This window comes from Prunus dulcis, chromosome 4 (assembly GCF_902201215.1).
Source record: "Prunus dulcis chromosome 4, ALMONDv2, whole genome shotgun sequence".
NCBI lineage: Eukaryota > Viridiplantae > Streptophyta > Magnoliopsida > Rosales > Rosaceae > Prunus > Prunus dulcis.
The window spans coordinates 6,712,458-6,729,909 of NC_047653.1; the positions used below are offsets into that span (position 1 = coordinate 6,712,458).

The following is a 17,452-nucleotide window of genomic DNA, read 5'->3' on the forward strand; positions in this document are numbered from 1 at the left end:
CAATACTTGTCCTGAAATCATGAGATAATAATATTAGTACATAATTAGAAAAGGTGAGTTTTGATAGCTAGCCTTGGAAGTTTCACAGTTGAAGTTTCATAATAATAGTGTACTAGTCATGAGTATTATTGACCAGTCTAGAGAGAGTAGAGAGTGAGAGAGCCATTTAATTTGCATCAGAAATTTTATCCCTCTTTGGGTTTATCTTTAAGTCGACTCTCACTTGGTTGACCGATGACTGAGTATCTCATCACCTTGCTTTTTGACTTGGTAGTCGGTGCGTATATATTCGTCAATAATATTCTGCTCCACCTTCTAAAAACATAATTAAGTAGCTGCTTAATAAGTTAATAATGTAACTTAGACTCGAAGTATATACGGTTGGCACGAGATAAAATACTCTATCACTAAAGTTATAAGTCCTCACAGCTTAACAAGATGCTTTATCTCAGAAATTATTGTTATCGGAAATTTAGAGAATTCAAATAATCATGTAACTATATAATGCCATATTTGAAAAATTGCTAGTAACCTTCCCATTATTGGCATCTTGAATTTCAAGTTTGTGTTGTACTCATATGAATGAATTGAATTTGCCTTTGTTTCTTCTTTTTGTTGGTTCAAACTTCGAATTTATAAGTTTTCGTTATATGCAAGCACCAAGCAACCAACAATACCAATGACAACACAATAGTAAAACTATAAGAAAAGAAACAACCTCACAAGGCAACACAAGAGGCAACAACATGAGTGAATAATACTTCTTCTTACATGGGTGGCAAGAGAGTGCATGGGCTCAAACATATACTCTTATACAAATGAGCTAGCCCAACATTTCTCCGACTAGTGAGCTAGCTCAAGTGTCTGATTCAAATCCAATGTTTTAAATCACATGCCAATATATTGTAAGTTGTCTTTTCCATTTCAAATTTTGGAGGATGGTAGTGAGAAAGATGCTCCTTTTTTTTTTTTTTTTTTTTTTTTTTTTTGGGGTCAACGAAAGAAAATTAAATCAGATTTTGGGATTGAGAATCGGTTGGCTGATTTATCATTTATGTGGTTTAGGTTTTTTATTCAAGTCCAACTTATAAAGTTGACTTTTCCATTGCAAAATCGTCCTGACGTAATTTAGGGCACTTAAATCCCCCCAATTCCACAATCTATGGAATTTGATTGATTGAAACGAAATGAATTTCACATTTGATTGAGAATTAGAGAAGAGATGACTGCCTCATTTTTTTGACCAGCCAAAGACTGCAGACTAAAATCATGATATTAATTATATGTGAAATATCTAACACGTGAGCTAGCCCGACATTTCTCAATATATATATGAGCAGTGATGAGATGAGCAGAACGAACCCACATACCAAATTAGTATCTATAGCTAGACCTAGACCTAAAACGACCAACCTATAAACTTTCATCACCTCCCCAACCGAGGACGGAACCATGAATTTTTTTAAAGATTGATTCATATTTTTTATATAATGAGATATCTATTATAAGCTTATTTTTCTTAATATATATATATATATATATATATATAAACATCAAAATAAACACATATTGTCAAACATCCAACAAATATTACATTACAAAAATAATAATAAACGAGCTGACCTAGTAGGTTCTTCCGGAATTGAAGTATCATTACCACTTTTTTTGAAGAATGAATCAATTGTGAAATTGGTACTTAGGAGAAAAGGGTAAATTTAAACTATAACCAAAGTGTCAAAGGATAGAATGAAATCAATGTTCCTAAACAATGTATGAATAGTCAACAACTAGTCACAGACCTGAGATTACAATTCACAAACCATCCACATACAACAAACGATTTTCAAACTCCTGCATTGTCACACTGTTAATGTGGACAACACATTCAAACAAAACTTACCGAATCAATTGTATGGAATGTTAGTACATAACATACGCAAGACTTTCCCATATTTAAGTATCCATAATACTTGTATCAGCCGATCGAGGATCTATCCCCCAATGGATTTCGAATAGCTTGGGTGTCGTAACTGTCTTTATCATATTTAGTAGTATTATTTACATTATTCTTTTCATTTCTCGGCATAAAAAAATTCTGCTTGTGTAAGAATGGGCTAAAAGTTTTTCTAGCATAGGTCGATTGGCTGATAAGATCGATGAGAATGCATATAAGATCGATCCTATGATTCTCCCATTCTATTTGTATATGTATGCTCCTGCCTTAAAGGCTTTGAGTCTTGTATGTGCAATTTTGTAGCATTATCATCTTCATCTTCCAAGGCTTTCACTGGTTTCTTTAAAATGTGACGTTTTTCGTCCACCGGCACCTGATAGAGGTAGATGAAAACCAGTGCAAAGCCAGTGCAAAGCCAGCAACTCAAAGTAAACACCACTTACAAGTAAATAGAACCCAAACCTTACGCTAAGTTGCCGACTTGCAGGACTTGAGTTAGCTCTCTATTTTGTGTTGGAGGCAATTTATATGCGCTTGAGCAGTGATCAAAATAGAACCCAAACCCTGGAAGATGACAATGCTACATTGCAAACAAGCCTCAAAGAAGAATAGTCTTTTCCTTTTTATTGTTGAGGGAGGATGATTCGAACTTGGAATAATATGAACATATAAGAAACCGGTTGAAATAATTTTTCGATTTTATGTTTAGTTTCAATTTGGTTTGAGTTAAAAAGGTTCATTCTTTGAGTGCGACTGTTTTTTTTATTCCGCATTTCTGTTCTCTTGTATTTTTATTTTATCTTGCTTTTTGTGATTGGAGTTGATCCAATTTTATTACTTGTAATTTTACAATAATTAAATTGTAGTAATTGTGAGTAATTTTGCGGCTATCTTGAAGCCCTTGGGGGGTTGTGGCCAAAAGCATTTCCTCTCTCTCTCTCTCAAACTTCAGCTCCAAAACTTGAGATAATCTCAAACAAGTAAGGGTCTAGGGAGATATCAACCTAGCTACCATATAAGGAAATTCGTAAACTCACGACATATTCTAATATGGAAAATCTTCTCTCATAGTATCATCCTATATTTTTGTAAGGTCCTCCGTGAATAATACGATTGTCCAAAATAAATCACAACACCAGAAACTGCTAAATAGAATTGGGAACTTGTTCAATATAACATCTTACTTTTTTGTTTGGATTAAGTGAACAAGTTTACTTTGTCGCTAATACAAGGTGTAAGATGTAAGTTACAAAAATTGCTATATTAAAAGGACAAAATAGTAAAATAAGAGACTCATTGTCCATTTCTCCCTAGCTGACCCCACTACTCATTGTCCATTCCTCCACATTCCACCAAAATTTCATTAGAATTTGTGCTTCGAAACTTTATATCTTCATCATGCATATATATATATATATTCACAAAAAGGGAAATACCACTAAACCACAACATCATTGCTTCTGTGCTTAGTTTAATGAGTTGTAACCTCGATGAGTTGGCTAACTAGTTGGGTTTCCTCTTGAAAAAGATGACAACACATATATTTAAGCAAGTAATCATTTGTTCTAAAAAGTACCCATTATACCATATAAATTCTTTTATAAGATTATAGACTGGTGTCCAATAATCATATCCAGTGATACATTATACGCCCACTAAATAATGGCTAGAGATCATGTCTATTTTAATTGAAAAAATCTTATTCATTCCAGCCCACCAAACATAGCTTAAGTATATAATGGGCAAAGATTGGGCTAAAATCTCAAAGTTTAGGTATATCATGGGCCATGTGGGGTGGGGGTTAAAAACCTTGAAGAAGCCAAAACATTAAGGTCATTAACTGGGTCCTCTAGTGGTTCAGCTGTCAATGGATTGGATTTTGATCCGAATCAAATGTAATTAATAGGAGATGGATCTAGTGGCATAATTTGATAATCCGATTATGTTCGAAATCTGTTAACTCGTTAAGTTAACAAGACAAATATGGATTTGACCTAATCCAATCCAATAATGATCCGATCCGATTGATATACTATTTATTTAATTTTTAATATATATATATATGCACTTTTCATTGATACTAGCCTCTCCGCAAGCGCTTCCGCCCATGCGAGAGGCTTTTTAAAAAAAATAATTTAAAATTTCTTTTAGAATTAAAAAAGATAATGGGTAGTTGTGTTCTATAAAAATAGGATTCATGATTTGATTTTTCTTTTAATTTTAATTTTTTTAATATGAAAAAGTGTGAATTTACCATATTGTCCTCATTAATTAAATAATTTCAATTCTTAATATTTGCATTAACCAAGGGCATTTTATGGTATTTTGAATGTTTCACCATTCTTTACCTTTTGCTTTATATATGTAGATAAATAATTTATTTATTTTTTATATTTTAAGCCCAATTATATTCAAATCCATTAAGCCCAATTTTACATCCAACTAACCTAACTTCACATCTAAGGCTAAAGCTAACTAATAACCCTACCTCTTTTTTTGGGCAAATTAATCCTATCTCTCTCTCACTCAAAACTAGGGGTGGGCATGGATTGGGTTGGGTCGGTTTTAGTCCCAACCCGATATATACCGATTTATGATTCTTTGGACTCAAGACTCTCTTATTATTAGGCCAACCCAACCCAACTCAACCCAAACTTTTGTGATCGGGTTGAACAGTTTGGTCGGATTTACTCAAAATTAAGTTTACTTTTAAGTTTTGGTTCCAAACCGTATCCCAACCCATACATAGTGGTTTATGATTTTTTGAACCCAAAACCTGCTCATTTTTAGGCCAATCCCAACAAAACCAAACCTACTATGATCGAGTTAGACGGACCGATCGAGTTTGTGAAGCTAAAATAGTAAAGTAGGATATGCCTACAACTAAAATTATGAAGAGCAAAATAGTTTGTGAAGCTATATTTTCTATGAGAGACATTTTTAGTAGTTCCTTCTCCTCAATAGTAAATATTAGTAAACATAATGAGGTAGGAATAAAATGATTGTTTTTTACTATAAGCGACAATTTAAACTATTTAAATTTTTTTTAATTTACGGGTGAACGGGATTGATATATGGTTTAAAAGGGACATACACCCTACCTTGACCAACAAAGCCTAATCCACACCTGCCAAATAGAATGAAAAATTTAGAGAAAGATGATTGAAAATGAATATGGGAAGAAAAAAAAAAAAAGAAAAAAAAAAGAAGAGAGGAAAGTTCCCTATAAAAATTTGAAAGAAGAGTGGGTCATTTTGACTCAGGGCCAAACCTTGATTTTGATGGATCCACTAAGAAGCCTGGATCTGTCAATGGCCCACCGGTTCGGGTTAACCCATTCGGGAATGTGGGTCGCGGACTTTTTGCTGCAAACTGAAAACGAAGCCGCGAAGAGATGAGAGGAGAGAATTTGTTTCTGCAGAAAACCAAAAGATTGAGAAGGCATGTGGGCGGCAGGAATCTCTCTCTCTTCCCCATTTTACGCATACCCGAAACCCATTAACAGTCTCCGTAGCTCTGTTTCAAACCGTACGGGCTCCAAGTCTTTGAAGCTCAGAGCTTCCTTCTTCGACTATCCGCTGGCAAGCAAAATATTGGTTAAAAGTATGTATGCCTTTGATTCTAAAAGCTCAGAACTTTCTTCTTCTTTCTATGTGTGTTTTAAAAGGTAATTGTATGCCTTTTATTTATTCTTTCTTTGTTTTTTTTAAGGGTAATTTGACTGATATCACCTGGGTCTTGTTCAATTTGTGTAATTTATCAAGTGGTCTGGCTCTTGTTCTGGGTCTGCTGAAATTTTGTGGTTGTGATATAATTTATGAAGTTAATCAGTTCGTCTTTACTGAGCTTTGTTGGTTTATTATCTGGGTGTTCTTGCTAGTGAAAGTTTTGATATAGTTTATGCTGGAGTTTAGCTCTTGATTGTTTAATTTTGATTGATTTAAACATCTTACCTCATCTCAATTGTAACTTTCTGGACTCTTTTTGTTTCGTTCTCCTGTGAGTGTACAAGTATTGGTAAACTTATTTTAACTACAAATAACTTGGATAAAGTGTTAACAAGTACCCCAGTTTTGCTTAGATGTTAAAAATTGAATCAGTATAGGGAAGTAGAGGAAGTAATTAATGAAATTTGGTACACGGGAGCAAGAGAAATGCAAGTGATATGAAAATAAAAATAGATTTAGAAGAAGTTATTGATTACAAGATGAAGCGAAGAAGTTATTGATTACAAGATGAAGCGAAGAAATCAATTTTGCCTAGACCTGTACATGAGAAGTAGTTAAAGGGATCAATCTGATCTGTATCTGAGACCGATGATGACACTAGTGTTGGAGGAATGATCACAAAACTGAAGTGTATGATGGAAATATAAAGTGAGGCAGAGAGTGTTTCTAAAATAGGGAATTAGACAAACTGATTTTTATTAACTTCTCTGATATATAACAGCAGCCTATATCATTGGCTATATATAATAACACTCAGACCCTTTCATATACAGACATAACTCTTAACTTCTAAAGAGATACAACTCTTCCTAAACATAACTTTTCATTAAGAGACACAACTCTACTTTAACAACTAATACAAATGTATTACGTTTAACACTCCCTCTTAATGCATTTGTCCTGCGACATTTAGCCTTTCTCTGAAATAGTAGAACTTCTCTCTTGGAAGTGCTTTTGTAAAAACATCTGCAATCTGCTCATCAGTACCACAAAATTTCAGTTCAATCTCTCCGTCTTCAACCAATTTTCTGATAAAATGATGACGAAGTTCTATGTGCTTTGACCTGCTATGAAAGACTGGGTTCTTTGTCATGGCAATTGTGGACATGTTATCACAGTACAATTTTGTTGGAGTGTTTTGTTCTTGACGAAGATCTGCTAATATTCTTCTAATCCAAACTGCTTCACATGCTGCACTTGTGGCTGAAATATACTCTGCTTCGGTTGTTGATAATGCCACAGTACTTTGCTTCTTCGACGACCATGATATAACTTTACTTCCCAAGAAAAACACATGTCCAGAGGTGCTCTTTCTATCATCAATTGCACCTGCCCAATCACTGTCTGTGTAGCCAACTAAGTGTGCTTTCTTCTCTTGTGTGTATCTAATACCATATCCCTTGGTTCCTTGTATGTATCTGAGTATTCTTTTTACTGCAGCAAAATGGTGATTACTTGGATCACTCATGAATCTAGATACCACACTTACAGCATGAACAATATCGGGCCTTGTATTTGTAAGATAAATTAATGAACCAACCACACTTTTATATATGGATGCATCAAACTTAGGTGCTCCATCGTTACTTGTAAGCTTCAAATTAATTGCCATTGGAGTATCCATTGGCTTGCTCTTCAACATATTGAATTTTTTCAACAGATTTTCAGCATACTTCCCTTGAGAAATAAATATTCCCTCATCTGATTGTTGAACTTGTATACCAAGAAAATATCTCATAGTGCCTAAATCTGTCATCTCATATTCCTTCATCATGTTCTTCTTGAAAACTTCTGCCATCCTTGGATTTGTGCTTGTATAAATCAAATCATCAACATAGAGGCACAAAATCAGAAAATCATGTGTACCTTCTTTCTTGAGATAAAGTGATGGCTCACTTAAGCTTCTTGTAAATCCATTTTGCTGAAAATAGTGATCAATTTTGTTGTTCCAGGCTCTTGGCGCTTGCTTTAAGCCATATAAGGCTTTACGGAGGCGATAAACTTTATCTTCCCTCCCTTTCTCAACATAACCTTGAGGTTGCTCCACATAAACCTCTTCTTCAAGTTCTCCATTTAAAAATGCAGATTTGACATCCAATTGATAAACCTTTGTCTTCAGTTGTGCAGCCAAAGCCAAAACAGTTCTTATAGTCTCCATTCGAACTACCGGAGCAAACGTCTCATTAAAATCAATTCCTGGTTGTTGAGAATATCCTTTTGCAACCAAACGAGCCTTATGCTTTTGGATTGAGCCATCTTCATTAAACTTTGTCTTGTAGACCCATTTAAGTCCAATGATATCTTTTGATTTGGGTCGATCAACAAGTTCCCATGTTCTATTTTTCTTGATAACTCTTATTTCCTCATCCATTGCATCTTGCCAAATATTTTCTTTTACAGCTTCCTCGAATTTTTGAGGCTCCAAAGCACTCAAAGCAAGATCACATGACTCATATATATCTGCCAATGAACGCGTTCTTGCGTTTAGTCTAGGAGTTGAATCTGGTGAACTAGGATCAGCTGTCCCTGCACTTGGAATTGGACTTTGAAGGAACTGAGTTTCTTCTGAATGTGATGAATCTGGTTCCTCAAAAAATCTTGGCACTTCAATATTTTAATTCTCCCATTTCCAAGCTTTGAGTTCATCAAAAATAACATCTCTAGAAATTACCAAACTTTTGGTTCTTGGATCAATTAATCTGTAAGCTTTGGACTGATCACTATATCCCACAAAAATATATTTCTCACCTTTCTCATCAAATTTTTCTCTCTTTTGAGAAGGGATATGTGCATATGCAGTGCACCCAAAAATCTTGAAGAAATCCACCTTTGGTTTAAAACGATGCCATGCTTCAAAAGGAGTCTTATCTTTGACTGCTTTGGTTGGAGACCGATTAAGAATAAAAACTGCTGTATGAATTGCTTCAGCCCAAAATGTATTTGGCAGACTCTTTGCTTTCAACATGCTTCTTGCCATCTCGACAATGGTTCGATTTCTTCGTTCGGCAACTCCATTTTGCTGTGGGGTGTACCTTGCTGTCAACTCTCTTTTAATACCATTGCTTTTGCAATATTCAGAAAATTCATTTGATGTAAACTCTCCACCACGATCTGTTCTTAACACCTTCAAATTGTGACCACTTTGATTTTCTCCAAAAGCTTTGAATTGCTTGAAAACAGAAAATGCTTCTGACTTTTGTTCTAAGAAATATACCCACATCATCCTTGAGAAATCATCTACGAATAGAATGAAGTACCTTTTGTTATTGAAGGATGGTGTACGAGTTGGTCCGCAAATATCTGCATGTACCAATTCAAGAGGGGCTTTTGCTCTCCAAGATGATTGTGAGAATGGTAATCGATGGAATTTTCCAAAGATACAGCCCTCACATATTTCCTTTTCAGAGTGAATGGAGGGAAGTCCAACCACCATACTTTTCTGGTGTAACAGCTGCAAGCTTCTTTGATTCAAATGCCCATATCTTAAATGCCATAACAATGACCCATCAACTTTTTCTGCTTCTAAAGCCAAATTTTCCTTTGATGTCATCAGCAGCGGAAAAACTTTGTTTGCTGTCATTTTTATCTTTGCCATCAGAGTGTTATTCTTTTTATCAGAAATAACACAATAATCATCTTCAAATTTCACCAAGAATCCTCTTTGCAAAAGTTGTCCAACACTTAGTAAATTTTGAGCCAAATTAGGAACATACAGCACATCATAGACAAGTTTTGGAATACCTCCTTTTGTTTGCACAGAAATGATACCCTTGCCTTCCACGTTGTGTAGTTTTCCATCACCAAGCTTGACTTGTGAGTTCACTTTTTCTTCTAACTTGACAAAGCATTGCTTATTTCCTGTCATATGATTACTACATCCGCTATCCACGTACCAAACATCTTGGGAATCTTTATGAGAACTGAAACATGTATAAAATAATTGCTCTTGAGAGTCATTGTTCTCCGTAAAATTTGCTTCATTGTTTTTCTGATATCTGCAGTCTCTTTGTGAATGATTGGGTATCCTGCATCGGGTACATTTGTATCGGCAATCTGCACTTTTATGCCCATATTTGTTGCAAACATAGCATTGAATGGATGATCTTCCATTTTGATTATTTGAATTGCTGCTTCCTTGTTGATTATTGGAACTGTTGCTTCCTTCTTGATGATTGAGACTGCTGCCTTGTTGTTGATTATTGAAACTATTGCCTCCTTTGTTGTAGTTTCTACGCCCAAAATTTTTGTTTCTCCCATTTTGAGATTTCTGGAATTGTCCTCCTTTTTGTTTGTCTTCTTTCTCTTTCGAATTCACCTTGGACTGGAAAGCTTGCTCCACAGATTGTTCTGTGGATCTGTTGATTCTTTTTTCATGTGCTTCCAATGAACCAATTAATTCATGTAAAGAAAGTGTAGATAAATCTTTTGATTCTTCTATTGCAGCAGCGACATGATCATATTTTGGCGGAAGACTTCGTAAAGTTTTCTCTACGATTTTCTTGTCTGGAATAGTGTCCCCATAACATTTGATTTGGTTCACAATCCCAGAAACCTTTGTGAAGAATACTTGAATGGATTCAGTGTCTTTCATAAGTAAGTTATCAAATTCCCGCCATAAGGATTGCAGTTTGATTGAGATAACTTTTTCTGAACCTTTGAACTCAATTTTGAGAATTTCCCAAGCCTGCTTTGATGTTGTTGCTGGAAGTAATCTTGGAAAAAGATTTTTGCTTACTCCTTGTTGAATTAGAAACAACGCCTTGGCATCTTTTTTCTTATTTTCCTTGTAAGTCTGCTGCTTTTCTTGCGTTTCCTTTCCTGCTTTTGATATTTCTTGCTCCTCATACCCATCTTCAACAATATCCCAAAGATCCTGGGAGATGAACAGAGTCTTCATTTGAACACTCCAATACTCATAATTCTCACCATAAAAAATAGGCATTAGATTCTGGATATTCCCAATGGTAGAGGAATTTGAACTTGATGCCATTGCTAATCACAGCGGTAGCGATAAGATCAAATACTGCTCTGGTACCAAATTTGTTGGAGGAATGATCACAAAACTGAAGTGTATGATGGAAATATAAAGTGAGGCAGAGAGTGTTTCTAAAATAGGGAATTAGACAAACTGATTTTTATTAACTTCTCTGATATATAACAGCAGCCTATATTATTGGCTATATATAATAACAACTAGAGGGTAACAATGAAGGCAATGAAAGATGTATTAAGATATGGAGAAGAGATCCATTAGCTAGGCTGAATGCAATGAAAGATGATAACACCAGCTGGGCTGATAGTTGAATGCAACTGTTGAACTAGCCAGGAAGGGGTTGTTCTACCATGTTTTCACAAAGAGATGGTAGATGTCACAACAGCAAGTTCTCCACCAGCGAATGGATCCTTAATTCTAATCATAGACGTTCGTTTTAGAGCCTGTTCTGTACCATATGGTATAGGTTGGTAGCAGCTATAGCAACTGCACCATAATCACCAGTTACGAGTTCTAGGGTGTTTCTTTCTTTTTCTGTTTTGTTTTACAGATGTGCTAAGGAATGAATAATTGTTATTTGTTCATTGCATAGTCACATTCCTGGTCCCCTAACTCATTCCTCTTACCAATCATCCCATCTACTCCGCCTCTCTGCAAAAAGTAAACTTTCAGAAACTATCATTGTCTCTAGTTATTCAATTTCTAACTGTATTATTTGAGCTGCAGATATACCGTATTCCACCAGTGAGAATAGTTTGCAGGAGAAATTTTCGAATTTCGGCCAGATAGCTGAAGGTAAATATCTTGTGATCCAATACATTTGTTCAAAAGGCATTAGTTATGCCTTATAGTCTGCTCCACAATTTGTTCCAATACATTTCTCCAAGTCATATAACTGTATTTACTTTGTCTGTCTGGCAGTTAAACTAGTCAAGGATGAAACCTCAAGGAGGTCCAAGGGGTATGCGTATATTCAATATACCAGTCAAGATGATGCTATGCTTGCCCTGGAAAATATGGATCACCAGGTTCTACCTTGTCATTTCTCTTCTGCATTTTTTTCTCAGAAAATATCACCGTCGACTCATTTGCTTTTATTTTTATTTTTTATCAGAATCTCGATGGCAGGATTATCTACGTTGAGGTTGCAAGACCTGGGAAAGATGCTTATGGAGAATACCCGAAAACCTCTGGTCCCCCAAAGAAGCTGAACTTGCAGCAGCAAGAGGAAGTTTCGGACTGCTGGTACTGAGATCTTGATTGGAAACAACAGTACACGCTTGATCTGTTAAAATTTGATGAGGAGGCGGGATGCAAAGGTAGATTTCACCCCTGCAACCCAATGGGGCACAAAGCATTAACATTGTGGAGCTATTAGCCCAAGGGCTGTGATTCTGTGAATGTCATCACTGTATAACTGTATGTTTGGAACAACTTGGCTGTGGTTGTAAACTCCCATCCAACTTTGTCAAAAATACACCAATTAAGATCCAACATAGGATCTGAAACCAATTAACCGCTGTTAATCACAAGCGCACTCTCGTAAACGGTGGACACTAGTATTTCTTCTAAACTGCTGATTTTGGTTTAACCTAAGTCGAACGTAACTCATAACAGAAGAAAATGTTCTACTGACTGGGCTGGCAGGGCTTCTCTACGTATTTTATTGGATTGAAGAAGAATTTGAGTTTTCTTGCCGTTGACTTTCCTGTCAAATTTGGCTAGTTTGACTAACCTAAAGAATCAATTCAACGTTTGTCTGGTTATAAAATACATTTTCCCTAAGGTAGCAGGTGAAACACACAGGTGCCATTTATTTTTTGTAGCAAATATATGTAGAAGAATTTTAAATACTAATTATTAATTAAAAAGATGACAAAAAAATGAAAAATAAATTTTAAAAGTAAAAATAACTGTTCTTTTGGCTGTTGGGACATAAAACTAATAACCGTTTTTAATGAAATTAAAACAACAACGTTAACGAAGGAATAATCGAACTCTTGAAGAGAAATCTCTGAGTAGGAGGGTATTGTACGTTGACGTACAAGACTGCAACACAAGTGGTCCTTGACAGAGAGGGAGCGAGAGGCTTTGATGCTCTGTGTTTTCTCTGAAACCCAAAACCAAACAACTTGCAATTGAGGGTGTGTGAATAATGGAGGATCAGAAGCAGAATAGTGAGGAGCGACCAGTGAGAGTATATGCAGATGGCATATATGATCTCTTTCACTTTGGGCATGCTGGTTCTCTCGAGCAAGCCAAGAAGCTGTAACGCATTCTTTCTTTCTTCTTTTTCTTTTTTTCAGTCAAATTCCTTGTTTATTTCTTGAAAGCCAAGCAATTTTCTTTCAAGACTTGAAATTGTTTATGGGTTTTGGTCATTGTAATTAGATGCGTAGTTTCTTGAAGATTGGTTTCGTGATGTTATTGAGTTCATGATGATCTTGCTTTCCTTCTTCGTGTATCCATGTATGTCTGTCTTGGAATTGGAATTTGAGTTCAAATAGTTTATTCTTTGTTCTTGTTTCTGCTTTTAGTAGTAAACTTGATATGTGAACCCTTGCTTATGCTTCTTTTGGTTTCTAGGGTAATATATACTTAATGCAGCTTGATTTAGTTTTTAAGTGTTCCATTTATGTCTCAATTATAGGTTCCCAAACACGTACCTGCTTGTTGGCTGCTGCAATGATGAAACTACCCACAATTATAAGGGCAAAACTGTTATGACCGAGAAGGAGCGCTATGAGTCACTCCGCCATTGCAGGTTGGTTATTGCATGAGCCTAAATTTTCAATCCAGTAGTTTTATTTTTCCTACTCTCTATTAGGTTGCAACTTGCAACTAACACACAGAAGGGACGGATAAAAAGTATTTGTTAATCTTATGCTTATTTCTAGTCTTGTGTGGACTTAGAATTCATTGTTATGAACACTTCTGTTGTTAGGCTTAAGCTTGCGTTGGATCTAATGAAAATTGTTTAATTTGTAGAAATTAGCTTTCCTTTTAAAACATCCTGACGTTTCCCCTCTTTTGCTAATTTTTTCACGATCCACGGATAGTGGAATTAATTAGAAAAGCATCATCTTTTAGTCCATGGGATGGTAAAATTATTGAATACTGTATTTTTGCATTATCACTCCCAGTTGGCTACTCTTACAATTTTTTTTATTTTATATAAATATGTGTTCCTAAATCATTGTCTTGTAATATATTTGCTACAGATGGGTGGATGAAGTTATTCCTGATGCACCATGGGTGCTCTCGCAAGAGTTTCTTGACAAGCATCAGATTGACTATGTGGCACATGACTCTCTTCCGTAAAGTTAACCAACCCCAAATAAATTACTTTCATGTACTAGATCAAGTTTTGACATGCTTGAAATTGTTTTATGCTTGTTTTGCTTTCTCTTCACTGCATTATAAGGGGATAAAGGATTATCATGGACGTGGATAGAGAGGGGTATGTGCATTTTGATTTGGGGCAGATCGCGCTATAATGTTTTTGGGGAACTTGTGGTGTCCTAATTGTGTTTAGGTTGTTCATGACAAGACCTTGTCAGACGACTGAATTCATTTGCACATTTGTAATGTTTTTATTTGGTTCTCGATTTTGTCTCCATATAGTATGACTACTGGAGATAAAATCGTTTTCTTCCATGTGGTTTTCAATTCATCTTATTCTTTTCCATGGAAGTTTATCTTTTTATACCTGTTAAAGATAATCGTATATCCTTAATGTGCTAATTGCTTCTTCTTTGTCCTAAAATTGTAGCTATGCTGATGCAAGTGGGTCTGGAAAGGATGTCTATGACTTTGTAAGTGTTAGTGATAGCTGAACGTATATGACTGTTTTCTATTACGGATATTGTTAGGCCTCCTCTACTCCTTTGTGTCTGTCAAGGGTGTTTATTTTCTTTCTTCTTTTGTTCTTTGTAGACCATGAAATAAGTTATAACCACCCTTTGAATGTTGACTGCACTAGATTCTCGGTGGCAATAGAATATTTCTAACTTTTTAAGGCCAAATTTGCTTCTAATTCTCTTGAGATTGGGTTTTTGTTATCCATTTTAACCTTCTTCTTTCCCACACTGAATCTTACTTTTCATCTTGCTCTGTTTCAACCAATTATTGAAGGGTTGTGTATCTGTGGCTCTCTAGTGTGAATACTTCCAGCCTATTAACTTTTGTAGTGGTTCTTACTTTGTTGAATTTTTTCCCATCATTATTTGACTATAATGCAGGGCTTGTTTCATTTTTATGTACTTACATAAACTTCCAAACAGGTTAAGTCCGTTGGAAAGTTTAAGGAAACAAAACGGACTGATGGGATTTCTACATCAGATATCATAATGAGGATTGTTAAAGATTACAACCAGTATGTGATGCGTAATTTGGACCGTGGGTACACAAGAAAGGAGCTAGGTGTTAGCTATGTGAGGGTATGTTCTTGTTTATATCAATATCTTATGTTCAAGTGGTCATTTTCTTTTCTAGTGCAAGTAGTGATCTATATCATCCTCATTTCTTACTATTTAGGAAAAGCGACTGAGAGTGAACATGGGACTGAAAAGACTGCGTGAGAGGGTGAAGGAGCACCAAGAAAAAGTAGGAGAGAAGGTATGTATATCATGATGCTTAATCATTTTTGGTCTATGTATCATTGATTATGAGTATCTGAGACTTTAATCCAGGTGTGTTATTCTACTGCATAAAATCTGTTCTTTGATATATTGAATAGATGGTTACAATCTCAAAATTGTGCATAAATAGGCGTGCACAATAAACATTTGGTACCCCTTTGGCTACGCATCATAAGATGTAACCTGGATTGTGTTTTGCTTGGGTTGTAGTGAAAAATGTGATAACTTTGCACAATGATGTTGAGATTAATCATGGAAGCAGAAGAAAATAATATTAATGAGCACAGAAGTGTCTACGGATAAGCGAAGGTATTTGAAAAATGGCCCAAGTTGATGTCTGTTATCGTGCCCATTTAATGGCTTATTTATTTATTTTATTTTTATAATTTTCAAAGAAAGAAATACGAATAGTTTTTCCCAGGGTAAACATGGTATTTTAGCAGACATGGGCTTAGTCAAGTTAGTTAGTTGGAAGTTCCTTTCATAACCCATATAATTGGTGTTTAATATAATCTTAAACATTAATAGTTTTAAATGTATGCACGTCCTGGTGGAGCTTCACAATGAATAGATTAGTTGCATAAATCTGAAAACAGTGCATATTTATTATGACTGATGATAGTCCAAAAAGAACTGGAAATGTGTATTGCCTTTGGTCTACTCTTCCAAGGGTATTATCCCTTCCCTCACGTCCATCTTTTCAAAGGTCTCATTCTGTTTGCAATATATTCTGCATATTTCTGCAATTAAAGCATATTTTTATCTTTCTAACACTATTGGACTTAGTATGTCCAAATGATATATGTGCTTTGGCATTTTGGTGTTTTTTTTTTCTTCATAAATTTGTTTACAATGCAAAGTGCTTCTCACATATTACTGATTGCTTGAGAATAGAAAGTGATTTGGACTCCGCTAGAGTGAACTTTCAATATCAGAAAATATTTTGGCCTCAGTAAGACTGTCACAATATACTTGCTCACATTTAGTTCCCTGACAATGTGACAATCTTGTTGGTTTTGCTAAGCCCATGTTATTTCCTAACAGAAGATGACTAATAAGTAGTTGATTGGTTTTTTCCTCTGTTGTTACTGTGCAGATACAGATAGTAACAAAGACTGCTACAATGCGTCGTAATGAATGGGTGGAGAATGCTGATCGATTGGTTGCTGGATTTCTTGAGAGGTTTGAAGAAGGTTTCCACAAAATGGTTGGCTCTCTCTCAGTTTTGTTATTTGACTTACGTTTGTATGCAGAAGCTAATTTAAATATATTTAGGGAAGATATATTTCATTTGCCTTTACTTCTGTAAAACTTGTCGTGGTCTTCTAGGGAACAGCCATAAGGGACCAAATTCAAGAGCGAATAAAGAAGCGGCAGTTCGGAGGCCTTTTATATGAAGAAGATGATGATGATGAGTTCTATGACGACTCTGAAGACGAACGCAATGATGAAGACGAAAAATAAATTTGTTCTTGTTGATGTCCATTTGTTAGGCTGAAATACTTATTTATGGTATTAATGTAGAAGTAATCTAAGATGAATTCCAAAGGCTAAGTCTGTGTAACAGCCTAAAGTAAGGCTTGGATCTTCAAATACAATTATTAGTAATCTCTTCTCTTCAAATACAATTATTAGAAAAATCTCACATTGTGCAAAAATCCTACAAGTCGTTTTTGGCGTTATCCATGGATGTGTGCTAGAGATGTGATGTGGTGGGTGGTTTTTTTCTAAAGGATCTCATTCGAGTTTCCACAAATTATTGATTTGTTGTTTCCGAATCTCTCACATCACATGAGGGTGATACCACCATCAGGAGATGTTATTGAGCATTATGGATTATCCTACTTTGCTAGCATGTGTGCATAGGTTTCCTTGCAAGTGTAACAAAACGAAACTCATCCCTACTTTTTTCTTCTTCTTTTCCATCATTTGACATAATGTGATCCCTCTCACACCTCTACACATAGTGAAGTGGCTTGTCCGAGAGAGAGAGAGAGAGAGAGAGAGAGAGAGAGAGAGAGAGTAGTGCTAGTGACTTCCATGACAGCATGTTATTGAGCATTTTGGATTATCCTACTTTGCTGCAAGAAGTTCAAGAGGGGTGTTTTAACTTCGCCACCTTCTTCTTCAGTTGGTG

The 17,452-nt window shown here is 35.5% G+C and overlaps 2 protein-coding genes across 2 annotated transcripts; both read left to right on the forward strand.

The window, feature by feature from the left end:
* The first annotated feature begins 5,316 nt into the window (after nt 1-5,316).
* On the forward strand, nt 5,317-12,207 carry LOC117624514 (organelle RRM domain-containing protein 6, chloroplastic). The gene is made up of 4 exons (XM_034355807.1): nt 5,317-5,557; nt 11,402-11,470; nt 11,597-11,703; nt 11,790-12,207. Exons 1-4 carry the CDS (start codon nt 5,398-5,400, stop codon nt 11,925-11,927), a joined length of 474 nt encoding a protein of 157 aa, XP_034211698.1. The 5' UTR covers nt 5,317-5,397; the 3' UTR covers nt 11,928-12,207.
* Nucleotides 12,208-12,539: 332 nt separating this feature from the next.
* Nucleotides 12,540-16,973, forward strand: LOC117624512 (choline-phosphate cytidylyltransferase 1-like). Its single transcript, XM_034355805.1, has 8 exons — nt 12,540-12,943; nt 13,326-13,439; nt 13,897-13,992; nt 14,448-14,490; nt 14,959-15,114; nt 15,212-15,292; nt 16,412-16,522; nt 16,645-16,973. The coding sequence occupies exons 1-8, from the start codon at nt 12,831-12,833 to the stop codon at nt 16,777-16,779; spliced, it is 849 nt and encodes a 282-aa protein (XP_034211696.1). The 5' UTR covers nt 12,540-12,830; the 3' UTR covers nt 16,780-16,973.
* The last annotated feature ends 479 nt before the right edge of the window (nt 16,974-17,452 follow it).